Source organism: Lithobates pipiens, unplaced genomic scaffold (assembly GCF_037356315.1).
Source record: "Lithobates pipiens isolate NorthernLeopardFrog02 unplaced genomic scaffold, aLitPip1_a1.2 Scaffold_30, whole genome shotgun sequence".
Taxonomy (NCBI): domain Eukaryota; kingdom Metazoa; phylum Chordata; class Amphibia; order Anura; family Ranidae; genus Lithobates; species Lithobates pipiens.
In genome coordinates, this window is record NW_027507791.1 from 5987675 (window position 1) to 6015100 (window position 27426).

Genomic DNA, 27426 nt, shown 5'->3' on the forward strand with positions numbered 1-27426 from the left:
CGCGCCCGTAAAACTTACGCATGGGCGCGTTGACGTTGCGCTTGTTTATGCACGTAGGGAGGAGGACGTGGACGGACTGGAGTTCATGTTGGAGGGTGCCAGAGCCGCCCCTCGGGGCCCTGCGGGCGTTCTTCTGGGGTGAGCGCGCTCCACTGCAGCGGGTGAGAGGCTCGGGCAGGGGGCAATCTGTGTGCGGGGGGCTTTCCCGGGATACTATTGGCTGGACGCTGAGCCAATATGTGTGATGCCCCCCCAGCATCAACAGTGTACATCTGTTCTCCTGACATGACACCCCCCCCATCAAGATGAAGCTCCGCCCATTGTGTGCGCGCATCACCCCCCCCCTCTCTGTTTACATCTCACCACCCCCCCCCCCCCGTTTACACCCCCAATACAGCACATCAACTCACTCTGTTTACATCCCACCTCCCCCAATACAGCACATCACCCCCCTCTGTTTACATCCCACCTCCCCCAATACAGCACATCACCCCCTCTGTTTACATCCCACCTCCCCAATACAGCACATCACCAACCTCTGTTTACATCCCACCTCCCCCAATACAGCACATCACCCCCCCTGTTTATATCCCACCTCCCCAATACAGCACATCACCCCCTCTGTTTACATCCCACCTCCCCCAATACAGCACATCACCAACCTCTGTTTACATCCCACCTCCCCCAATACAGCACATCACCAACCTCTGTTTACATCCCACCTCCCCCAATACAGCACACCCCCCCCCTGTTTACATCCCACCTCCCCCAATACAGCACATCACCCCCCTCTGTTTACATCCCACCTCCCCCAATACAGCACATCACCAACCTCTGTTTACATCCCACCTCTCCCAATACAGCACACCCCCCCCCCCTGTTTACATCCCACCTCCCCCAATACAGCACATCACCAACCTCTGTTTACATCCCACCTCCCCCAATACAGCACATCACCCCCCTCTGTTTACATCCCACCTCCCCCAATACAGCACATCACCAACCTCTGTTTACATCCCACCTCCCCCAATACAGCACATCACCCCCCCCCTCTGTTTACATCCCACCTCCCCGATACAGCACATTACCCCTCCCCCTGTTTACATACCACCTCCCCCATACAGTACATCACCCCCCCCCTATGTTTACACCCCCCCATATAGTACATCACCCCCCCCCCCTGTTTATATCCCACCTCCTCCAATACAGCACATCACCCCTCCCCCTGTTTATATCCCACCTTCCCCAATACAGCACATCTCCCCCCCCCTGTTTACGCCCCCAATACAGCACATCACCCCCCCCCCCCTCTGTTTACACCCCCCAATAAAGCACATCACTCCCCCCCAATACAGCACATCACCCCCCAATACAGCACATCACCCCCCCCCCCTCTGTTTACACCCTCCCAATACAGCACATCACCCCCTCTGTTTACACACCCCCCCCCATACACCACATCACCCCCCTCCCGTTTACATCCCACCTCCCCCATACAGCACATCGCCCCCCCTGTTTACATCCCACCTCCCCCATACAGAGCATCATGCCCCTCTGTTTACACCCACCCCCATAGAGCACATCCCCCCCCCCATACAGCACATCACCCCCCCTGTTTACACCCCCCCCCAATACAGCACATCACCCCCCCCCCAATACAGCACATCACCCCCTTTGTTTACACACACCCCCGTACAGCACATCACCCCCCCTCCCGTTTACATCCCACCTCCCCATACAGCACATCACCCCCCTCCCGTTTACATCCCACCTCCCCCATAAAGCACATCACCCCCCCCCCCCGTTTACACCCCCCCAACACAGCACATCACCCCCTCTGTTTACACCCCCCCATAGAGCACATTACCCCCTCTGTTTACATCCCACCACCCCCATACAGCTTATCACCCCCCCCCATTTACATACCCCCCCCCCCCATACAGCATATCACCCCCTTCTGTTTACACAACTCATTCTTCCATACAGCTTATCACCCCCACTGTAAATTTATCTAATCATTTATTTATAAACCACTTATCTCCCACATTGTTTATATACATTCCCATACAGCTTTTCTCTCCACTTTGTTTACATACCCCTCATACAGGTTTCCCCCAAAGTGCAATCCTCACTTTGGGGAATTAAAGCAAATTGTAGCATTGCCTTGCATGAGAAAATAAAGGTTTGCTTTAAAACTAAACAGTGCAAAGAAAACTTTGAAAGAATAATATTTCCAGAAAAGTTTGGCTTGAAGTGATTGGGGAGTCAATTTTTATTCCCCTATAAAAGTAACAAGCATGTTAAACTTACCTGCTCTGTTGCACAGAAGAGCCCCAATCCTTCTCTTCTCGGTTCCCTCTGCTGTGATCTTGGTCCCTCCCTCCTGTTCAGTGCCACCACAGCAAGCAGCTTACTATGAGGGCACCCGAGTTACAGCTCTGTGTATCCATTCAGACGCCGAGCCGCCTCTCTCTCCTGATTGGCTAGCTGACATTGACATTGGTGGCAGCCAATCAGGGAGGATCTCAGACAGCTGAGACACTAGTGGACATCGCTGGATAGAGAGGGACCTCGGGAAAGTATTAGGGGGGCTGCTGCACACAAGAAGGCTTTTTATCTTAATGCATAAAATTAATTAAGACAAAAGGCCTTCTGCTTTACAACCACTTTAAATAAAAATTCGAGAGTGCAGAATTTGAAGCTTTTGTGACCAGCTTCGGGCTGTCTATACAAGGGTTAAGAACTTTCCCTTTGATATAAAACTTCCCTCATATGACCCCTGTGCTTCCCTCTTGTTTAAAGCATATGTAAACCCTCACAACCTATATACCAGGGATATGCAAATAGAGGACCTCCAGCTGTTGCAGAACTACAAGTCTCTGACAGCCACAAGCATGACACCCAGAGGCACAATGGGACTTGTAGTTTTGCAACAGCTGGAGGTCCGCTAATTGCATATCCTTGCCATAAAATAGAAAAGAAAGTTAAAATATTTGTGTATAGTTGTTATATATATGTATATGTATGTATGTGTTTCTTCTTCCTTTTTTTTTTTTATAAGTGATCACATTCTCCCTCTTCTTAACTACATAGAGAAGTGAGGGTGGAGAAACAGCAGTACACCGGTCTTCCCAGTGAAAAGCTGTGCGGGGGGTGGGGGGGGGTCTACAATTTGAATCCTTCACATGGAGCTTTTGATTATCTCCCAGCGGGGGGGGGATACGTGAGGAGCCATCCCTGCTGGGAGAAGACAATGATTATTTCTAGCAGGTATAGGCCACTGGCAATAATAGCATACTAAAAATCTGACATGCTGGTTGTAGCTCTCTTCCGGTCCCTGCTGAACCAGCCAAGATATGATCCATCTATGGCCGGCTTTAGTTGGATACACTTGTTTAAAAGTACAATAATGCGTCACAAACTTTAGGACCTCTCTGGAAAAACTGTCTTTAATCCCATTACAAACTATCAGTTTATCGATCGGAGCCACTGTACTAACTATCCAATGTCATTACAGCGATCTCCCCCCACTGAGCTGTTGCGTTCTGACAGGGGGGCGGCCCCCCGCCAGACCACTCTGGTCAGCGCTCTAGCGATTGGCTGAAAGCGTTGATCGGGAGCCGGTCGGCTGATGGTTTTCCAGCATGTACGTCTGACAAAAGCTTGCCAAACGGCTGGCTTCTGTCAGATCGGCTGCCATACACACAGGCCAAATGTCAAATGTTTTTTCTTATTGAACCGGCTTATGTCGCCTGCTATTCAGCCCATGTGTATGGGACTTTAGGCAATGGACTGCTTTACCCCCCCCCCCGGTGATACAATAAGTTCCATGAATAGCCCCTCCCCCCCACATACCAGACAATTCTATTTGCTCAGAAGTAGTTAATAGGTGACCAAATTATTTGAATCTGGAAGCACATCTAAGCAGTGCCAGGGCAACTGAGTTAGAGCCTTAGAGAGTCTCATGACTCTTCTCATCACCCACTTAACCACCTTCCTCCTTTAGCTTTTTACAGATGAATTTTTATTTTATTTTTTCAGTAAAGAAATGTTCGTCCGTTGTTTTTGAAGAGGACCTTGACATCTAACAGGCTGTTGGCTGTCCACGGTGTGTCTGCAGGTGGCTGTTAAGACGGATAGGGGCAGGGAATTTTCTGCCACATAGCGGGCAGACATGTGTTGGCACCACTGTTGCAGCATTTGCAGCTCTGGCATTAGAGTGCTCGCTTCTCTTGTGCTATGGTTGTCCTTCTGGATTCAGTTGTCTGACAGCCTTGGTGGATCAGCATGCGCCACGTCGATCGGTCTTGTGCCAGGGTATCCCAGGAGGTGGGGTCAATATCCAGGGACTTGAGAGAGGCTTTCAGCGTGCCTTTGTATCGCTTTCTTTAAAGAAATGTAAAAACAAGGGGGCTGCCATTGCTGATATCCTTCCGAAAACGCAGGTTGCTTGCGATCTCCAGCTTCAGTAATATTGGAGTAAGTGACAAATATTGGTATCTGATCAGTAGAGTTCTGAAGACATTGGGTCAGTGGGACAGCCTGACAACTATTTCTCAAAAGCAGGTCAGCAGCGTCAGCCTCCATACTTCCACTTTTTGCTATAATAAATATCCCCATTTTTTTTTTTTTAAAGAGATTTTTTTCTCAGTTGAGGCTACATATTCTTGGTAAAAAAAAAAAATCTCAGTAAGGGCATATTGATTGGTTTGCACAAAAGTTATAGCGTCTACAAAATAGGGGATAGATTTATAGTATTTTTATTTTTTTAACTAGTAATGGTGGCGATCTGCGATTTTTATCGGGACTGCGACATTATGGCGGACACATCGGACGCTTTTGACACATTTTTGGGACCATTGTCATTTATACAGCGATCGATTCTATAAAAATGCACAGATTACTGTAAAAATGTCGCTGGCAGTGAAGGGGTTAACACTAGGGGGCGATCAAGGCGTTAACTGTGTTCCCTATTATGTGTTTCTAACTGTAGGGGGAGGGGATTGATCTAGAGGAAATGACAGATCGTGGTTCCTAGCTATTAGGAATACATGATCTGTCACTCCTCCCAGAACAGAACAGGGATTTATGTGTTTACACACACACGTCCCTGTTCTGCCTCGTGATTGCTCTTGGCCGGCGGTCATTGCGACCATCTGCCACGAGCATTCGCACCCCGCAGTGCAGTGGGCACGTGCCTGCTATCCCAATCCCGCGAGCCGACGTATAGCTACGACAGTTTGCGGGATCGTGCCGACCTTCCGCAGTCTGACAGCGGCTGCTTGGCAAGCGGTTAAAGTGTTACTAAACCCACAGCATTAAAATCAGTCTGTATATGCAGTAAAGCATGTTTGTTATACTCACTGTGGAACCTAAGGGGTTAATCCTGCGCATTGTGTATAAAGGCTGTTTGATCCTGTCTTCTCTGATCCTCCCCTCCTTCCACTGTCCCCAATCCATCTCCTGATAGAACAGAGCCTTTGAGGGCGCTCAGTTTGGTGTGTTTTGCTACAGAGTTTTTTTTTTTTTTTTCTTGGAAGGGTGAATGTGATCAGCACAGGGCCAATCAGCACTGTCCAGACAGAGGGTCAGGGTTCCTGCAGCCTCATAGAGTAGAATGATAACTCCTCCTACAATCTTTATCAGACACTGATTGAAGTCACAAGACTGCTATTATACTGCTGATGAGAAAAGATATTTAGCAGTTTATATTTACTAAAATAATTGCATTTCCATGTTCTGTGTACTGTACTGTGGGAGACCAGATATATAGATATAGTGAATGCAGGCTCCTGGGTTTAGTAACATTTTATGTCTTTCTCTGTTTAGGATGAAGACATTGTTTCAGGAAATCAAAGCTTCTATCAAAAACAACGTTGATCAGGAACGCTCGTTCTGGAGGCCAGTACTTCCGTGGGGAGGCGTGTTCACCATAAAAGCTGGCCGTAAAGCCATCTCTTGTATGCCCCTATATGTGGAGATCACCCTGAAAAACACCTGCACGATCGATGGCTTTTTGATGCTTCTTTATGTTATCCTGCGTGAAAACAACACATTTCCCCGGGAGCTGTCCCACTACCTGGGCAGAGAGTTTGTCGATTGTTTCCTCCATCTGATGGACACCTGTAGCTTCACCTCCGTCAAACTGCTCTGGATATGGGACAAGATGGAAAAGAGGCAGTACAAATCCGGCATACACAAAACATCTCTGGAAATTGACTTGTTTGGGAATGAACATGAGAATTTCACCAGAAACTTGGAGCGTTTGATGGCCACTATACAGGAGAGTTACTGCTCCAACTCGCAGTGCCCCATCCGTTTGCAGGAGAGTAATATGGAGACTATTCTTATCAAGTAAGTAAAGCATTTTCAAGCAAGGGTGGACACAAAATTTTGAGGGCAACACAATTTACAAGACAAAGCCAACGAATAAATAGGTTCTAACCCTACATACAGCATGGCAGAGTGCTCAACTGTGCAAAGTGTGGCCCTCGGAGCCCGCTGATGTGGCCCACGCCCTCAAACCAGGGAAGCACATGCCCAGCGTCAGCAACTAATTGATCGTGATCTAGGCATGCCGACCTGCCATCCCAGAGTATCGGAGTGCTGGCCGCGGAGGGAGCAGGTGCCACATAGGCAGATACTAACTCTGTAGTGCCAGCTCCTGTCCCAGGCAGAGTCATACCAAGTGCACTTTGCCTGGGACCTTTCTAGCAGCTTAGAGAGCAATGCCAGCAGAAGCTGGAAGAGGAAAAGAAGGTCAGTGTATTAACCACTTGCCATCCGGGCCAATTCTGGCACTTCACTCCTACGTGTAAAAATTTTTTTTTTTTTTACTAGAAAATTACTCAGAACCCCTAAACATTAGAGCTGCACAATTCTAGCCAAAATGAGAATCACAATTGTTTTTGCTTAGAATAAAACGATCATGATTCTCAAGGCGTAAAATCTTAAATCGTATAACATCACACCCCAAAATGTCCCCAAACAATAAAGGACCGAGGACATACAAAGCAATGAGCGGATCCATAGAGTGAGTACATATGGATGTGAATAACAAAAACTAATAACACTATAATACACACATCCAAAAATAGGGAACGCCCATAGCTGCACACTGAAAAATCCAATCAAAAACAAATAGTTAGAGATATATATATATATCTCCTAGGTAAGTGTGTGTGTATATATATAATATATATATTTTAAAGAAGGGCACCCCATAATTGCACTTAACCATCCCATTAAGGATACAGTAATATGGGGGATTTAATAATATAAATTATATATCAAATGACAACATGGGTACTCACTCCAATCTACCACAAAGAATGAAAAAAGGGGAGGGGAGAACAAATATTGTTAACTTATATAAAAAAATAATAATGAATAAATAAGAGCAATAAAGGAAGGTATAAAGTCATTAATTTCTATGTTTGCATAATAAAAGTGGCCTTAGTCAGGTACAGTGGTGTGAAAAAGTGTTTGCCCCCTTCCTCATTTCCTGTTCCTTTGCATGTTTGTCACACTTAAGTGTTTCGGAACATCAAACCAATTTAAACAATAGTCAAGGACAACACAAGTAAACACAAAATGCAATTTGTAAATGAAGGTGTTTATTATTAAAGGTGAAAAAAAATCCAAACCATCATGGCCCTGTGTGAAAAAGTGATTGCCCCCTAAACCTAATAACTGGTTGGGCCACCCTTAGCAGCAACAACTGCAACCAAGCGTTTGCGATAACGTGCAATGAGGCTTTTACAGCGTCCTGGAGGAATTTTGGCCCACTCATCTTTGCAGAATTGTCCTAATTCAGTTACATTAGAGGGTTTTCGAGCATGAACGGCCTTTTTAAGGTCATACCACAACATCTCAATAGGATTCAGGTCAGGACTTTGGCTAGGCCACTCCAAAGTCTTCATTTTGTTTTTCTTCGGCCATTCGGTGGTGGACTTGCTGGTGTGTTTAGGATCATTGTCCTGCTGCAGAACCCAAGTTCGTTTCAGCTTGAGTACACGAACAGATGGTCGGACATTCTCCTTCAGGATCTCTTGGTAGACAGCAGAATTCATAGTTCCTTTTATCACGGCAAGTCTTCCAGGTCCTGAAGCAGCAAAACAGCCCCAGACCATCACACTACCACCACCATATTTTACTGTTGGTATAATGTTCTTTTTATGAAATGCAGTGTTCCTTCTACGCCAGATATACTTGGACACACACCTTCCAAAGAGTTCCACTTTTGTCTCATCGGTCCACAGAATGTTGTCCCAAAAGTCTTGGGGATCATCAAGATGTGTTGTGGAGAAATTGAGACGAGCTTTGATGTTCTTTTTGCTCAGCAGTGGTTTTCTCCTTGGAACTCTGCCATGCAGGCCATTTTTGCCCAGTCTTTTCCTGATGGTGGAGGCATGAACGCTGACCTTAACTGAGGCAAGTGAGGCCTGCAGTTCCTTGGACGTTGTTGTGGGGTCTTTTGTGACCTCTTGGATGAGTCGTCGCTGCGCTCTTGGGGTAATTTTGGGCGGCCGGCCACTCCTGGGAAGGTTCACCACTGTTCCATGTCTTCGCCATTTGTGGATAATGGCTCTCACTGTGGTTCGCTGGATTCCCAAAGCTTTGGAAATGGCTTTATAACCCTTTCCAGACTGATAGATCTCAATTACTTTCTTTCTCAATTGTTCCTGAATTTCTTTGGGTCTCGGCATGATGTGTAGCTTTTAAGGATCTTCTGGTGGACCTTACTGTGTCAAGCAGCTCCTATTTAAGTGATGCCTTGATTGTGAACAGGTGTGGCAATAATCAGGCCTGGGTGTGGCTAGAGAAATTGAACTCAGGTGTGGACAACCACAGTTATAGTATGTTTTAACAAGGGGGGCAATCACTTTTTCACACAGGGCCATGATGGTTTGGATTTTTTTTCACCTTTAATAATAAACACCTTCATTTACAAATTGCATTTTGTGTTTACTTGTGTTGTCCTTGACTATTGTTTAAATTGGTTTGATGTTCCGAAACACTTAAGTGTGACAAACATGCAAAGGAACAGGAAATGAGGAAGGGGGCAAACACTTTTTCACACCACTGTATATACCATAAATATACAAAAATATAAACCACAGGCGGCAAAGATATATCTATATCATAATATGCAAGAAATGTAGACCGCACACAAAGCTTCCAAGTCGTTTTGATCCGGTGAACACTCTCCACCCACCTAAGGTCTTTCTGCCAATGTATTTCATTCAACTGCGAGCTTAATCATCAACTCTACATGGCGAGTGATATCTGTAACAATAAAGCTTTATCACTGCAAGTTTATTATGCGAGTTTAGCATGTGGCCTCCAATTTTGTATACTAAGTAGTGATGCACCGATACAATTTTTTTTACCAGCAAGAGTACCAATACATTTTGTTTAGTACTCACCGATACCTACCGCGACTGTTTGGTTTCAGCTGTCAGCAAAGGTACAAAGCATTGAAAAGTTATTTACAAATTCAATAAATTTTATTTTTATAAAATTTTTGCGCTTTTTTTTCCATGTGAAACGTGTAATTATATATTAAAGGTGTAAAAATATTAACGAACAAAGGAAACAAAAAAAATTTAAGTTTTTTATTTATTAATTTTTTTATTCATACTTACCTCGGTGGATGGAGCATCAGACCAATGCCGCATCTGTCTCCCGCTGTCTCTGCACTGAGAACCGAGCCACCGAAAATCGCAGATGGCTCGGTTCTCTCAGATCCCCGAGAGGAAAGCTGCTGTCAATCAGCGTCTCTCCGCTCTGCTTCTCCACCCTCATTGGAGCACTGAGCTGTGGAGGGGCGGGGAGAAGCTGTCTCAGCGGCTCTCTGAGACTGCCATCAATCAAGGCAGCTGGCAGATCAAGACATGGAAGTCGGGATGATGCGGTGCCTCGGCTGATGGCACTGACGTCGGTGGAGAGTGGACTTCAGACCGCTCTCCACTAAAAACTGGTCACAGGAGTGCAAAACGAATTGTACTCCTGTGCCCTGGAGGAGAAGCCCAGCCTAAAAAGATCAGCTGGACTTCTCCTTTTAATTATTAATAGTTTATAAACTAGTAGTGGACAAAAAAAAAAAACAGCAGGAAAATAATAATTAAATGGGGAATGAGAATAGGAAGTTAATTAAGGCTGATTGGAGCAAATTAAGGGGTTAAAACAGAGGTACATTTAATTTTAAAAAAGCAAAAAAACAAGGTTGCTTTAAACTGACTGAAGTTCATCCTTTTGATTTGTAGATGAAGAAACGGAAAGATACAAAAATAAAAAATAAATTCTTTTTACCTTTCTGTTTCAACTTAGCAATGCTGTTGATAAATATTGGGCTGCTTTTTCTTTCCTTTTAGACAGCTCCAATTGCAGGAACTTGGTTCACACTTCAGCTGTCAACAGGGGGAACCCCACTGACAGCTGAATGAGTCATCAGTTGTTAAGGACATGACTGCTCCACCTTTTTTTTTTTTTTTTTTTTAGTGGAGAATCCCACTGACAGCTCAAAGAACTGAGCATTTAAGTATCGGTTTCAGGTATCGATGCATTTGCACAAGCACCAATACTCGTGCAAATGCTTAGTATCAGCACTGATACTGATATCACTATCGCTGCAACCCTAATAGTAAGGTTTTGAGTCCGCTGAGGAAAAAGCCCACAGCTAGAATTCTAGAATGAAAGACAGCCTTGAGGGTGGGCATTAGAGCCTCTGTCAGTTTTTTTTCTACTGTCTTTAGGACAGGAAGTTGGGAAAAATCTACAAATGGGGACACAACATCAATAACATATTTTTGCAGCAGGGAAGGTTTAGAAGTTTTGCCAAGTTCTCCCTGCTCTGTGTCTGTCTGAATGGTTCCTGTGCTGAGCAGTGGACATCAGCATGCCAGTCGCTTGGCACAGGACCCAGAAGGTAGTGGAGATCATTGGTGTAGCGGTGTGTATGTCAGTGATTTCCAACTTCCAGGGGTAGGGATGCACCGATACCATTTTATTTACCAAGAGTACCGATCCTTTTTTTTTGTTAGTACTCGCCGATACCAATTACCGATATCTACTGCAACTGTTTTGTCTTCACTTCAGCTGTCAGCAATGGTACAAAGCATTGAAAAGTTATTTACAAATGAAATAAATAGATTTTTTGTTTCATTTTGCGATTTTTTTTTAATGTGAAATGTGTAAAATATATGTTAATATATGTGTAAACATATTCACTAACAAAGCAAACAAAAAGTTTTAATTGTTTATAAAATAGATGTGAACAAAAAAAAAAAAAGCAGGAAAATAATAATTAAAAGGAGGAGAATGGGGAGTTAGTTAATTAAGGCTGATTAGAGTAAATTTTTCTTAATCCTAGGTAGTCTCAAATCCAACATATTGCTTTAGAGTAAATTAAGGGTTAATAAGGGGTTAAACAGAAACATCTGTTCATCCCTTTAATCTGCAGATGAAGAAACCGAAAGATCCAAAAATAAATAATGTTTCTTTTTATTTTAATGTTTCAGAAGCTGAGCAATGTTAATAAACGTTGCCAGCTGTTTTTTTTTTTTTTTTTTTTTTTTTTTTGACAGTTCCAATTACCGGGTTTCTTTAACACTTCAGCTGGCAACAGGGGAGACCCACTGACCGCTCAAAGAACCGATCCTGAAAGTATCGGTTTCAGGTATTGGTGCATTTGCACGAATACCGATACTTGTGCAAATACCTGGTATCAGCACCAATGCTAGTATTGGTGCAACCCTATCCAGGGGCATCAGCAGGGTATGGTATATACATAGTTCCATGCTGAACCAATGTAACATTGTATAAAATATCCATACCTGGAATTCCTCTTCAAGGTCACTGGGTCAGATTGTAAGCTATCTCGGGCTGATACTTTTTGCGAAGTCTCTTCTGGAGGCCCTGGGGCAGATTCAGGTTCTTGCTGGCTGATAGGATCTTTGATTCCCCCATATAAAGTGGGAGACCCAGGAAAAAGGAGATTACCTCAGCTGACTAAGGAGAGATGATGATGATGGTCGGGTTTCCATGTGTAAAAGATGAGTCTGACTTTGCTGTTTTTTTCATAATTACAGCCCCCCTCATGACATACCTCATGGAGACCTCATTCAGATGGCAGTGGATGAACTGTTCTGCTCTAGGATTGAAGTGTGCGAACAGAAAGGGTAAGAAACCCATTACAAGACTGGCATTGGCAACACTGTCCTACTGCAAGGATGGACTTTTCTGCACTCTCATATACTTTACTGTAAAGTGTAACCACACACATCCTGACTACTGACAGTTGTAATCCAGTTGCTATGAGTTACTGTGCACTTTTCACTGTTATTAAAGGGAAAGTGAACATAATTAAAATTAGATTGAGCATTCCATTTCTCTCTTATCCCTGTCCTGCATATTAAATACTACAGACCTCCAGTACACACGCACGGCTCATTGAACTGCCCCAGCCTGGCCAGGCTTGGGTCATGTCTATCTTCATGCAGGGATCTGGTGTCCTCCATAAACTTGCTCATGTGTTGGAAGACCTCATAGCGAACATTGGCTGTGCCCAGCCTGGAGCATGGGCTCATGGTTACCATTATTCTCTATTTTGTCTCCCAGGTATGTGCAAACATATAGAGGAACACTGCTGGGCCCTTGGTAGACCAGAGTAGCTAAAATGACCAGCAGTCTGTATATGAAGTCTTAATTTATTGACTTTGAAAGGAAGGGTGGGATGCCGTTAAAAATGATGTAACTGACATAAAGTAAGCCTTAGGCTGGGTTCACATATATATGCAAATTGGATGCATTTGAAACTGCATCCAATTTGCATGACACATGAATGTGACTGGCTCTCAATGGAGCCGGTTCACACACGTCCGGGGAAGCCGCGGTGGGGTTTCATAAAGGATCCTGTGCGAATTTAGGCAGAAATTTGCACCTGAACCGGTCAACGGGAATGCCCCAGACCCTGAACTGCAAACCGCAGCCCCACATACACTATATTAGCAAAAGTATTGGGACACCTGGCTGGAGTGTGTCTATAGGAATGTTTGATCATTCTTCCAAAAGCGCATTTGTGAGGTCAGGCACTGATGTGGACGAAAAGGCTTGGCTGGCTGGCTTGGCTCCGCTTTTATTCACCTAAAAGGTGTTCTATCGGGTTGAGGTCAGGACTCTGTGCAAGCCAGTCAAGTTCCTCCACCTCAAACTTGCTCATCCATGTCTTTATGCACCTTGCTTTGTGCACTGGTGCACAGTCATGTTGGAACAGGAAGGGGCCATCCCCAAACTGTTCCCACAAAGTTGGGAGCATGAAATTGTCCAAAATGTCTTGGTATGCTGACGCCTTAACAGTTCCCTTCACTGGAACTAAGGGGCCAAACCCAACCCCTGCATAACAACTCCACATCATAATCCCCCCTCCAGCAAAGGATTTGGACCAGAGCGAGTTTGATCGAGTTTGAGGTGGAGGAACTTGACTGGCCTGCAAGGGTGGGCCAACTCAATATTGAACCCTACGGACTCATACTGGGATGTCATAAACAACTTAAGGACCAGAAGGATTGACCCCTTTAATGACCAGACCATTTTTTGCTAAACGGCACTGCATCGCTTTAACTAACAATTGTGCGGTTGTGCTGTGCTGCACCCAAACAAAATGTATGTACTTTTTTCCCCACAAATAGAGCTTTCTTTTGGTGGTATTTGATCACCTCTGTGGTTTTTATTTTTTGCGCTATAAACAAAGAGTGACAATTTAAAAAAATATTTTTTTTTTTTACTTTTTGCTATAATACATATCCAAAAAATATATATATAAAAAAACACATTTATTCATCAGTTTAGGCTGATACGTATTCTTCTACATATTTTTGGTTAAAAAAATCGCAATAACCGTATATTGATTGGTTTGTGCAAAAGTTATCGCATCTACAAACTATGGGATCTATTTAGAGACTTTTATTTATTTATTATTTTTACTAGTAATGGCAGCGATCTGCAATTTTTAGCGAGACTGCGACATTGCGGAGGACAAATCTGACCCCAAATGACACTTTTTGGGGACCGGGGACATTATTACATTGATCAGTGCTATAAAAATACACTGATCAATCTAAAAATGACACTGGCAGGGAAGGGGGTTATCAACCCCCAATCCTCCTGTTCTGGGGTCCCTCAGCGGCGCTGGTGGCTCGTTCATTTTGCATCGAGTGTCCACGTCGGAGAAGGCTTTCCTAAGGTGGACACCGATGTGGGTGTGCTCCCGAGTCCTCCCTCTATGTCCATTCACACAGAATGCAAGACTCTTTTGATTTGATTGACAGCAGCAGGAACCAATGGCTGCGCTGCTATCAATGTATCTAATCAGAACACGAGAGACCAGCTAGAGCTTGTATGCTTATGCTCGTTCCTGGCCGGAGGTTGACAGATCGTTCAGGTAAGTAAAGCGGAGGGGCGGGGGGGCTGCAGCACTACAGAAGGTTTTTCGCCTTAATGCATAGAATGCATTAAGGTGAAAAACCATGAGGGTTTACAACCCCTTTAAGAGTGTTCCCACTGTGGGGGGGGGGGGGGGGGTGGGCTCACTGGGACATGACAGAGATCACACTGGCAGACCCCCCCTTTCTGCCTCTGTATTAGGCGGTCGTAGGTGGCTGGCAGACACAGAGTCTGCCCGACATGTGGGCATGCTCCCGCAGCTGCGTGGGCTGCCGTACAGGTGCGGCGACTCTCACAGGAGAGCTGACCTGCTGCCATATAAAGACGGCGGCTGGTCAACAAGTGGTTAAAGTTCATGTGCTTATAAAGGCAGGCTTCACAATACTTTTGGTAATACAGTGTATGTAAACCTGCCCTTAACCGCTTCCCAACCACCTCATGCAGATATACTGCGTCAGAAAGGCACATACAGCCAGAATCGCTTACCTGTATGTTTCCCTTTTTAAGAGGAGGGGTTGAAGGAGTGTGAACGCGATATCGGGTCCCGCAAACTCTATGTCCACGGGGACACCCGCGATCATCTCATGGAGAGGAAGAACGGGGAAATTCTGTTGTAAACAAGCATTTCTCCATTCTGCCTAATGACACTGTCACTGATCACCGCTCCCTGTAATCGGGAGCGGTGATCAGTGTTGTCACACACAGCCCCCCCCCCCCCAGTTAGAATCACTCCCTAAGACACTTAACCCCTACAGCACCACCTAGTAGTTAACCCCTTCACTGCTGGTCACATTTACACAGTAATCAATTCATTATTAATTGCTCTGATTGCTGTATAAATGTGAATGGTCCCAAAATTGTGGCAAAAGTATCCGATCTGTCTGCCATAATGTTGCAGTCACGATAAAAATTGTTGATCAATGCCATTACTAGTAAAAAAAAAAGAAATTATTAATAAAAATGGCATAAAACTATCCCTTTTTATAAATGCTATAACTTTTGCGCAAAACAATCCATAAACGCTTTTTATCAAAAATATGTAGAAGAATGCATATCAGCATAAAATGAGGAAAAAAAATGTTTTTATATATATTTTTTGGGGATGTTTATTATAGCAAAAAGTAAAAAATACAAAAAAAAAAACGCAAAGGTGATCAAATACCACCAAAAGAAAGCTCTATTTGTAGGAAAAAAAGGACGTCAATTTTTTTTGGGAGCCACGTCGCACGACCACGCAATTGTCATTTAAAGCAACGCAGTGCCGAATCGCAAAAAAAAATGCTCTGGTCTTTGGCCAGCCAAATGGTCAGGGGCTTAAAGGGGTTGTAAAGGTAAAAGTTTTTTCACCTTTAATGCATTCTACAGTACTGCCCCCCCCGCTGCTGTTTCTAAGCCAATGGGAAGTGGGAGAGCCTCGGCTTTCGTATATATCACGGGATTGGGGTTAGGGGAGTATAATGGGGGGAGGGGGCCTCGCTCTTGCATGAGTGTCCCCATAGCAAGGAGCTTCCTATGGTAGGCACTTGATGGGGGACTCAAGAAGAGAAGGATCAGAGCTGCTCTGTGCAAAACCAACTGTACATGGCAGCTAAGTAATAACATGTCTATTAAAAAACAGCTTTAGAATAACTGTATAGCCTAATAGCAGGCACCAAAAGGTCTTTTATATGTAGCTTCCCCTGTAATCTGTGTAATCTGGTCCTTTGGGTCATGTGAATACGTACATGAATACATGACCAGATTTCTGAGGATGATCAGAATCATGTGAGTGCCTTTGTGTTGCCTGCTATGGGAAAGCTATGCTAGATGGCTCATTTTATGTTGGTGACAGGTACACTTTAAATGATACTATTGTAACTGTAAATTACTGTGCGTTCTGTCAGTGCCTGTCTTGTTTTTGCACAGGATGGTGACAGATATCAACTGTCTGTCTTGTCTAGGTGTGGATGCTTGAGGGAATTTTCTCAGAGGGTTTTCTGTTACGGACCTCCTCCATTTGTTATATTGAACATGGAACAGTGGAAGTCAGAAGACCTGGCCTATGTACCTTATTATTTGGATTTATCTGATCACAAGTGAGTACAAAGTAACTGTACATTTAATAATAGAATGGATTGTACATCTAATAATAGAATGGATTGTACATCTAATAATAGAATGGATTGTACATCTAATAATAGAATGGATTGTACATCTAATAATAGAATAGATTGCATATCTACAATATAACCGATGCTTTGACATGTACTAACAAGCTGAGCACACAGAAAGGTGAAACCGACTGAGACATTGGAAAGATCAGTGCCTGCTTTAACCACTTGACCTCAGGAAGATTTACCCCCCCCTCCCTTCATGACCAGGTAATTTTTTGCGAAAACGGCACCTCAATACCTTAACTGACAATTGCGCGGTCATGCGATGCTATACCCAAATAGTTTTCTTTGGGTGGTATTTGATCACCTCTGCGTTTTTGTTTTTTTTTGTTTTGTTTTTTGCGCTATAAACAAAAAAAAGCCTAGTCCGCGAGACCGGACCCGCGGACTAGGCCGAAGCCGCCTCCTTGCCTAAAAACTCCTGCCCACAGCTCCTCAGGAACGGTGCAGTGTCCATCAAAGAAAAAAAAACTTGATTTGAACCGTGAATTGAATTTTTGTTTTTTTTAAAAGATCGCAGATTTTATTTTGGAGAAAATTGGCCAGCTCTAGTTACAACCAAAAAACATAAATGTATTTTATTGGGATTTCATGTGATACACCAACACAAAGTGGCACATAATTGGGAAGTGGAAGGAAAATAATTAATGCTTTTGTATTCAGCCCCTTTACTCTGAGAACCCTAACTAAAATCTAGTGTAACCAGTAGCCTTCAGAAGTCACCTAATTAGTAAATGGAGTCCACCTGTGTGTAATTTAATCTCAGTATAAATACAGCTGTTCTGTGAATCCCTCAGAGGTTTGTTAGGCCCCTTTCTTACAAATGCAGATCCATATTCAGCCATCCGCTTGCTCAGCGGGGTTCACTCCGTTGATCCCCACTGATCCGGCGGATGACAAGTCCGTCTCTGCACACGGTGTTGGGACGGACCTGTCCGATCTCTGCTCTCCTCTATGGGGGGGTCGGATGATTATGGGCTGCCTGTCCATTTTCATCCGATCTGCCAGACGGATGGAAAATAGGGTTTGCATCAATCTGGATTTTGCAGATCGTATCGGGGCAGATCGGACGTCAGCAGACATGTCACCGCTGACATGCGTCGCTCCATAGAGATGTATGGAGCGACCGTTCAGATCCCCTGAAAAAACTGACAGGTGGATCTGAACGGTCCCCGCACGTGTGAAAGAGCTCTTAGAGAACCTTGCTGAACAAACAGCATCATGAAGGCCAAGGAACACACCAGACAGGTCAGGGATAAAGTTGTGGAGAAGTTTAAAGCAGGGTTGGGTTATAAAAAAAAATATCCGAAGCTTTGAACATCTCACAGAGCACTGTTCAATCCATCATCCAAAAATGGAAAGCGTGTGGCACAACTGCAAACCTACCAAGACATGGCCGTCCACCTAAACTGACAGGCTGGGCAAGGAGAGCATTTATCTGTGAAACAGCCAAGAGGCCCATGGTAACTCTGGAGTAGCTGCAGAGATCCACAGCTCAGGTGGGAGAATCTCTCCACAGGACAACTATTAGTCCTGCAATCCACATATCTGACCTTTTATGGAAAAGTGGCAAGAAGAAAGCCATTGTTGAAAGAAAGTCATAAGAAGTCCTGTTTGTAGTTTGGGAGAAGCCATGTGGGGGACACAGCAAACGTGGAAGAAGGTGCTCTGGTCAGATGAGAACAAAAGTAAACTTTTTTGCCTAAAAGCAAAACTCTGTGTGGTGGAAAACTAACACTGCACATCACCCTGAACACATCATCCCCACCGTAAAACATGGAGGTGGTAGCATCATGTTGTGGGGATGCTTTTCTTCAGCAGGGACAGGGAAGCTGGTCAGCCCCTTATACACGATCAGATTTTCTGCTGAGTTTTTCTTTCAGATTTATCAAAACCATATAATATGAGGTCAAACCTTAGGAGTTTCAGTGTGTATGCAATCAGGCAGGCCCTTCCACTACATGTTTTTGGTAAATCCTGAAGGAAAAAAAATCAGCAGAAAATCTGATAGTGTGTATGGGGGCTTTAGAGTCTGCAAAAGACTTGAGACTGGGGTGGAGGTTCACCTTCCAGCAGGACAACTACCCTAAACATACAGCCAGAGCTACAATGGAATGTTTTAGATCAAAGCATATTCATGTGTTAGAATGTCAGTCACAGTCCAGACCTAAATCCAATTGAGAATCAGTGGCAAGGACTGAAAATTGCTGTTCACAGTATCTCTTCATCCAATCTGACAGAGCTTGAGCTTTTTTGCAAAGAAGAATGAGACAAAAATGTCCCTCTCTAGATGTGCAAAGCTGGTAGAGACATCCCCAAAAAGACTTGCAGCTGTAATTGCACTGAAAGGGGGTTCTACAAAGTATTGACTCAAGGGGGGCGCCATACAAATGTACCCCCCACACTTATCACATATTTATTCGTAAATCATTTTTCGTCCACTTCACAATTATGTGCCACTTTGTGTTGGTCTATCACATAAAATCACAATAAAATACATTTTATGTTTTTGGTTGTAACATGACAAAATGTGGAAAATTTCAAGGGATATGAATACTTTTTCAAGGCACTGTATATAAAGTTTAGAACAAATTATAGAAAACTTTCATATTGTGTTGGTTTACAGAGAGCGACTGTAGCCATAAAGGTTGCATGAGGTTGCTAACCTACATCTGAAAATGCTAGTTACCTGGCTGTTATAATGCTTTACTAGCATCAGCATTTTCTAGGTCACTGATATGGAACAAAAATTCAGGAAAGCTGAAGTATTGTCCTCAGTGTTGCTAAACCCAGCACCCTGCATTCACTATATCTGCTATAACACAGTACACAGAACATGGAAATGCAAGTATTTTAGTAAATATAGCAGTAAATAGCAGTCTTGTGACTTCGATCAGTGTCTGGTTAAAACTTGTAGGAGGAGTTTTCATTCTTCATTGGCTGTCCTATCAGGATGCAGGGCCCCTGACCCTCTGTCTGGACAGTGCTCATTGGCCCTGTGCTGATCACATGCACTCTCCCAAGAAAAAAAAAAAGCATGTGCAGCATGACTCTGTATTATGTGGACCTGTTTTGGAGACAGTGGAAGAAGGGGAGGATCAGAGAAGACAGGATCAAACCGCCTTTTTTGCACAATGCAGAGGATTAACCCCTTAGGTTCCATAGTGATTATAACAAGCATGCTTTACTGCATATACAGACTGATTATACTGTTGTGGGTTTCGTAACACTTTAACTGCAAACTTATACGCACTTGCACTTAAGTAATTCAAAGAGGTTGATTTACTAAAGGCAAATAGACTGTGCACTTTGAAAGTGCAGTTGCACTCATTTTCCCCAGAGCTTAGTAATTGTGGTAAAGCTTCGCCTTCCATAGAATACCCAATCAGGTGCAAGAAAAATAAAAGAACATAATTTTTACTTGCACCTGATTTGATGATGGAAATCAGCAGAGCTTTACCATATTCTCCAAGCTCCAGGAATAAGGAGTGCAGCCGCACCACAGTCCGTTTTGATAAATCCACCCCCAAAGTATTGAAGCCAGGGAGCGATGGTGAACCGGACCTAACCCCTGTCATGTGACCTGCTTTCAGATACCTGCTGGAAGGTGCCACTCTCTTCAACAAAGAGGAGCATCACTACTCCGCAGCCTTCCAGATCGACGGTTATTGGATGCATTACGACGGCCTGAGGAACGTCAATTTAATCTTATTAAATAAACCCCCTGAACTCCTCTTGTTGTCTTCTCTGGTATACGTAAGAGCTGCAGAAAAATAACCCACCAAGTGTGATTGTGGTATGATTCAAATTAGTTATGTACATTTTTTTTTTTTTTTTTTATTAACACGGATGGCAAAAAAGAAATTTTTGAAGAAAAATAATTTAATATACTTAAGTATAATAACTACAGTGGAACCTTGGTTAACGAGTAACATGGTTAACGAGCGTTTTGAAAGACAAGCACCTTTTTTTTCCTAATTCTGACTCGGTTTACGAGTGTCGTCACGCAAAACGAGCAGAATTCAAGCTAATGGGGTGTGCAGTACCGAATTTGGCCAGAGATGCAGGGGGCGCTGGTGACATTCGGAACGGTTCGGAGCTATTCAGAAATCCTCGAAAATAGCCAAGCTGTCCCCGAGTATTTCCATGACTCTCTGCCCCCCCCCCCCCACCTCTGGCCAAATGTGGTATTGCATGCAATAGAAGTCAATGCGGAACAAATTATCTTAGTTGCCATTGACTTCTATGGGGAAACTCGTTTTGATATGCGAGTGCTTTGGATTATAAGCATTCTCCTGGAGCCGATTATGCTCCTAATCCAAGGTTCCACTGTACAGGTTTCTATCATGTTGGTGCTGATAAATTTGAGTTTGAATATTCGGGCTCCATTCACACCTGAGCGTAACAATTTACTGGAGTCTTTCGGGCGGGGGGGGGGGGGGGTTTATGTTTTTTTTTTTTTTGTTTTTTTTTTTATATATAAAGTGTTTCAGAAGCATTTTACAGCTTCAGTTTTTGTTTAGCCAATAGAAAGCACTAGTGGGAGAAATTAAAGAGGAAAACAGGGGTGGAGAGCTGCTATTTAAGCAGAAAAAGAGCAACAAAACACCTAAAACGCTCAAGTCCGGCATTTCTATTGAAGTCTGTGGGGCCAAAAACACTTGAAATCTGCCAAAAAGAAGCTCAGGTGGCTTTCTTTAGTTGCCAGAACACTCATGTGAACAGGGGCCGTTGAAATGAATGGGCATTTTAGAGCTACAAGCTTAGAGCAGAAAATCGCTCAGGTGTGAACGGGGCCTTATACTAAACTGTTTGCACCTGAAAACAACAAATTGTGCAACAATCAGTTAAAAAAAAAATATTTTTTCTAGTTTTAGATAGAATGGAGAAGGGTTACAACCTTTGCCAGGTTTTTGTTGCTGTGTCCTCATTGAGGAGATTCACCTCCTCCTCTTCTATTTGTCCTGGTGATATTTTGGATTTTTCTGGATATTTTGATATTTTGGAGTGATTTCCTTTTCAGGAAATGAAGGGAAATCTCCCTAAAGAATCTAACGAGTTCTAAAACTGCCCTATGCTATCCAAAGCAAAAAAATAAATAAAAGTTTGACTAAAGATAGACTTTTAAGGAGAATTATAGCAAAAATGGCGAGAAGGAAGTGGGGGGGGGGGGGGGGTAATGGTGCCACCATCATTCTTCAGAGATCCAGAAATGTTGTGCAAATTGCTCATGTCGGGCAAAGAAACGGGTTTACTTAACAGTCCCCGTCCCCCTCCAGTTGCACATACATATGTTGCTTTTACTCCCCCTATGTTCCTTTGGACAGAGCAACATGATCAACAACTCAACACTTGGGCTGACCCTAACGCTTAACCATTCCCCCTCAGTTTTTTTTTTTTTTTTTAACAAACAAAGCTTTATTAACTCTACTTTCACACTGAAAGCGGCTAGCATCAGTGGTAAAAAAACGCTAGTTATGGCGGCACTTCTCGGCCTTTAGTAGGGTGCTTTTAAGTACCACTAGCAGCCGAAGAAACTGTTAAAAGCGCCTGTGTTGCAACGCTGCCGAAATGCTTTGCAGGTGCTTCGGCAGCGCTGCCCATTAATTTGAATGGGCAGGGGCAGTTTAGGAGCGCTGTATATAGAACCCCATAGATGCTGCTTGCAGGACTTTTTCTAATGTCCTGCAAGAGCACCGCCCCAGTGTGAGAACACTCGGGCTTTCACACTGGGGAGGCATGGGAGGCGTTTTTCAAGTGTTTTACAGGCGCTGATTTTAGCACTAAAACACCTTAGTGTGAAAGGGGTCTTAGTAAAGGAGGTTTGGTGCTAGAAGTATTGCTCTCATTCCAGCATGTACGGCGATATGTAACGTTTATCACAATTGATTTATGTCATGCATAGGTGCCCCGACGCATGCAAACATTATATATATATATATTTTTTTCTAACACCCTAGAGAATAAAATGGTGGTCGTTGCAATACAAGCGCACTTATTTTGAAAAAAATACTTTTTTGACTTGAAAAAATAAGACAACAGTAAAGTTAGCCCAATTTTTTTTTTTTTTTTTTATATTGTGAAAGATAATGTTACACTGGGTAAATTGATACCCAACATGTTACGCTTCAAAATTGCGCTCTCTCGCGGAATGGCGACAAACTTTTACCCTTAATCTTCATAGGCAACGTTTACAAGTTTCTACATTTTATTTTTTTATTTTTACACTGTCCATTAAAAAAAATGTTTGGGTCACTTTTATACCTATTACATCCCTTGTAATAGAAAAAAAAAAAGCATGACGGAACCTCTTAAATATGAGATCTGGGTCAAAAAGACATCACATCTCATATTTACACAGAAAAAAAAAAATTCCCCTTTAAGAGCATTTGGGCGGAAGTGACGTCCGCCGTGAGTTCACTTTTATCGGGGGGGAGGCTCTCCCACCCCCAAAAAAAGTGATCTCGCGGGTAATCCACTGCCGAGACCACTTTTATCTGAAAGAGGACTGCCAGATGTTTTTTAAAATACCAGGGTTATGCCAGCTAGCTGCTGCCATAACAATGGTAATTAATATCAAATTAGCGACGTATAACAACAGTGGACGGTCCTTAAGTGGTTAAAAAGAATTGTTGATGCCAACGTATACATCTTAAAAACACAAAAGTTAGATGAGGCAATTTCCTGCATTTGGTTTTGTAACAAGAATTAGAGTACTAGTAAGCTATGTCCGTGTGCTGATGCGTTTCACCACTATTTGCGTCATCTGGGCCTATGAAGACCATATAGTATTCATCTATGAAAGAAAACAATATAATTTACAACAGTGTTTGTTGCAGGTGGTGGAACCCACCTCAGTGACAAACCAAACCCGCACACAAAATCTCCCTGGATGGGGGCTGCAGCAGAAAAGGAGAGATCAAGCGGAGAGGTGTTGCTCTAAACTCATTATATCTATCTGGCCAAAATACAGAGTAAACAATTTAATCACTATATATATATATATATATATATATATATATATATATATATATACACACACATATACATTTTTTTATTTTATTTACTGAATGTTTAGGGCAATGCCTCTCTGGTTGATCTCTCCTTTTCTGCTGCTGCTCCCTTCCAGGGAGATTTTGTGTGCGGGTGTGCTTTGTCACCGAGGTGGGTCCCACCACCTCCAACAAATACTGTTGTAAATGATATCGTTTTCTTTCATAGATGAGTACTATATGGTCTTCATAAGCCCTGATGAAGCAAATATTGGCAAAACGTGTTGGCACATTAGGACCTACCTTACTAGTACTCTAATTCTTATTACTAAACTATATGGAGGAAATTTCCTCATCTAGCTCTTGTGTTCTTAAGATGTATACATTGGCATCAACAATTCTTTAAAAAAAAAAAAATTCTCTTTTTACTATTTTAGTATATGCTCCTTTTCTGGCCTGTACAGTCGGATACTTTACCCCCCCCCCCCCCCTTTTTTTTCTGTGTACATTATGGATGATGGCCATGAGTGTTACATTTATTTCAAAATTTTCCTATATATGGCAGAGATAGATAGATAGAGATATATATATATATATATATATATATATATATATATCTCTATTATAAGTTTAGCTAAATAGAACAAGAGACAGTATCCAAAAATACAATGGCACACACTGGCCCATATATAAAAATTTTAGATCAGAAAATCAATGCATCTTTGTAACAATGGCTACAGTAAACAATTTTTATTTATTTTTAAAAGGAAATCTGCAATACAGAAGCTGTCATTGCCTATGAAAATACCAGATCCCTGGCTGACATGCAGATCCATTGACTTGAAAATTGATAAGCGTTCAGACGTCACTCTGACGTTCCTGGTCCGCATGCTTGTCCCAGAACAGTGAATAAAAGAATTGAAGCCTTTTTTCTTGTATTTCTCTCAGTGCCGGGGTTCCTTCTGGAGATATGACCATGTTCCATGTAGGGTATTAGTATTTTTTCTTTCTTTAATAATTTCCATTGTGTTCACATGATTGGCTCTCAATCAACACTGGGCTTATTTTTCTACGACTCTACTTACGATAATGTCTGTAATGAATAAGTTCTTTCACTGGCTTTATTTAAAGGCTTGCTGCTTGTTCACACTTGGCATCCAAGAAGAATATTTGGACTATGATAGTTCTGCAATGTATAATATAAATGTATAATTTTCTTGGCAAAGATGATTAGGTTGGAAAAAAAAAATCTATGCAATTCTTTGTACACTTTTTATTTACAGAAATAAATTTATTATGAAAATGCTGTCTTGGTTATTTTTTTTACTTAAAAAGGACCTGAAATGTGAAGATTGTGCCCAAAAAGGTAAACGGAGGATAAAGTAGAAGCTAAAGGCTCTCTGAAACCCATTACTGACTTATATGCCTTGTTCTACACCAGGGGTTTCTCGACCTTTTTACCTTGGAGGAACCTGTTGAAAGAAATTTGAGCTCTCGGGGAACCCCTGAAATAATGTTTAGGCCTACAGGTCACAGAACATTGGTGTGGTCAGTGAGCTGTTGATATAACAATTCTTTTTCACCACTAGAGATCCACGCTATAGCCAAATGACGGCTACAGCTTGGACCTCCTTTGCCGGGACTACGTCTATTGACGTCGTCCCATGCACGAGCGGCGCGCTCTGTGATCAGCGAGTCTATGAGACTCACCTGATCACGGATCGAAGCAGGGGGTCGATTCCCGACCCCTTACCACGTGATCAGCTGTCAGCCAATGACAGCTGATCATGTGATACAATGGAGCCAGTAATCGGCTATTTTTCCTCCTCGCACTGACAGCACGAGGAGAAAAAAAAAAGAGCCGATCACCGGCGGCCGCGATCGAGACATCAGTCCCGATCACGGCCAGCTTACCAGTGCCCACCTGCCCCCTGCCAGTGCCACCTCAGTAATTAAAAAGTGCCACACAGTGCCACCCATCAGTGCCCACAGTGCCACCCATCAGTGCCCACAATCTGCCTCAACAACGGTGCTGCACCCTAGTGCCACATATCCATGCCCATCAGTGTCATCTACCAGTGCCCAGCAGTGCCACCTATCAGTGCCCATCAGTCCCATCTATCAGTGGTACTTATCAGTGCCCCTTAGTGCCACCCATCCGTGCCATCTTATCTGTGCCCATCTTTGCCCATCAGTGCCGCCTTATCTGTGTCTATCGGTGCCACCTTATCTGTGCCTATTAGTGCCGCCTTAACTATGCCTATCAGTGTCCACCAGTGCAGCCTATCAGTGCCGCCTCATCAGTGCACTTCAATGAAGGCGAAAAATTACCTGTTTGCAAAATTTTATAACAAACTATTAAACATGTTTTTTTTTTTTTTGCATCTTTTTTTGTTTGTTTAGCAAAAAATAAAACTCCCAGCTGTAATTAAATACCACCAAAAGAAAGCTCTATTTGTGGGAAAAAAAATGATAAAAATGTCATTTGGGTACAGTGTTGTATGGCCGCGTAATTGTCATTCAAAATGCATCAGCGCTGAAAATTGGTCTGGGCAGGAGGGGGGTTTAAGTGCCCAGTAAGCAAGTGGTTAAATAATATATTAAAACATTCCCTATTCATTGTGAAATCTGTTCTTGTTTTTTTCTGCATGGGTGGGTCAAACTTGAGATAAATTGTGGGTCAAACTTGAGATAAACAGGGCACAGCACAGGGGGTCAGGAGGGCACTCTACATGTGGGCAGGGCACATTATGGAGTGCACAGTAGGGCACCTTACATGGGATCAGGGCACATGGCAGAGCACCTTACATGGGATCAGGGCACATGGCAGAGCACCTTAAGCCCCGTACACACTATCAGATTGTCTGCTGAGTTTTTCCTTCAGATTTACCAAAACCATATAATATGAGGTCAAACCTTAGGAGTTTCAATGTGTATGCAATCAGGCAGGCCCTTCTACTACATGGTTTTGGTAAATCTGAAGGAAAAACTCAGCAGACAATTTGATAGTGTGTACGGGGCTTTACAGGAGGTCCAGGGCACCCTACATGGGATCAGGGCACACAGCAGAGCACCTTACATGGAATCAGGGCACATGGCAGAGCACCTTACAGGAGGTCCAGGTCACCCTACATGGGATCAGGGCACACGGCAGAGCACCATACATGGAATCAGGGCGCATGGCAGAGCACCTTACAGGAGATAAGGGCACCTTACATGGAATCAGGGCACATGGAAGAGCACCTTACAGGAGATCAGGGCAGCTTACATGAGATCAGGGCACACAGCAGAGCACCTTATATGAGATCAGGGCACAGAGCATGGCACTTTACATGGGATCAGGGCACACAGCAGAGCACCTTACATGGAATCAGGGCACACAGCAGAGCACCTTACAGGAGATAAGGGCACCTTACATGGAATCAGGGCACACGGCAGGGCACCTTACAGGTGATAAGGGCACCTTACATGGAATCGGAGCACACGACAGAGCACCTTACATGGGATCAGGACACCTGACATAGGATTAGGGCACATGGGATCAGAGCACCTTGCATGGGATCAGAGGACACAGCAGAGCACCTTACATGGGTCGGGGAACATGGGATCAGGGCACACACCAGAGCACTTTACATGGGATCAGGTCAGTGGTCTGCTTTATATGCAGAGCTAAGCAGGGAAGCGGCTGTGACAAGTCCTTTTCTGACTTGCTGTTCTCTGCTGGCCCTGTTTCTCCTGTCCATCCCAGGTGATGTTACATACAAGCAAAAGGGATGGACAGTAGGGAGCATGGGATCAGGGCATGTGGCAGGTCAGTGGTCTGCTTTATATGCAGA

The 27426-nt window shown here is 43.5% G+C and overlaps 1 protein-coding gene across 2 annotated transcripts; it reads left to right on the top strand.

The window, feature by feature from the left end:
* The first annotated feature begins 12 nt into the window (after positions 1-12).
* On the top strand, positions 13-24893 carry DORIP1 (dopamine receptor interacting protein 1). Of its 2 annotated transcripts, XM_077463566.1 has the most exons (6): positions 13-138; positions 5830-6354; positions 12093-12182; positions 16386-16520; positions 20192-20394; positions 24358-24893. In XM_077463566.1, exons 1-5 carry the CDS (start codon positions 86-88, stop codon positions 20373-20375), a joined length of 987 nt encoding a protein of 328 aa, XP_077319692.1. In that variant the 5' UTR covers positions 13-85; the 3' UTR covers positions 20376-20394; positions 24358-24893. The 2 variants fall into 2 exon arrangements, with proteins under 2 accessions (XP_077319692.1, XP_077319693.1); XM_077463567.1 differs by lacking the exon at positions 24358-24893 and having other exon boundaries at positions 37-161; positions 20192-21028.
* The last annotated feature ends 2533 nt before the right edge of the window (positions 24894-27426 follow it).

Coding starts and splice junctions, on each gene's coding strand:
- DORIP1 (XM_077463566.1), top strand. CDS start 86: ATGTTGGAGGGTGCCAGAGCCGCCCCTCGGGGCCCTGCGGGCGTTCTT. Junction 6,355..12,092: donor ATGGAGACTATTCTTATCAA/GTAAGTAAAGCA, acceptor TCATAATTACAG/CCCCCCTCATGACATACCTC. Junction 16,521..20,191: donor TTGGATTTATCTGATCACAA/GTGAGTACAAAG, acceptor ACCTGCTTTCAG/ATACCTGCTGGAAGGTGCCA.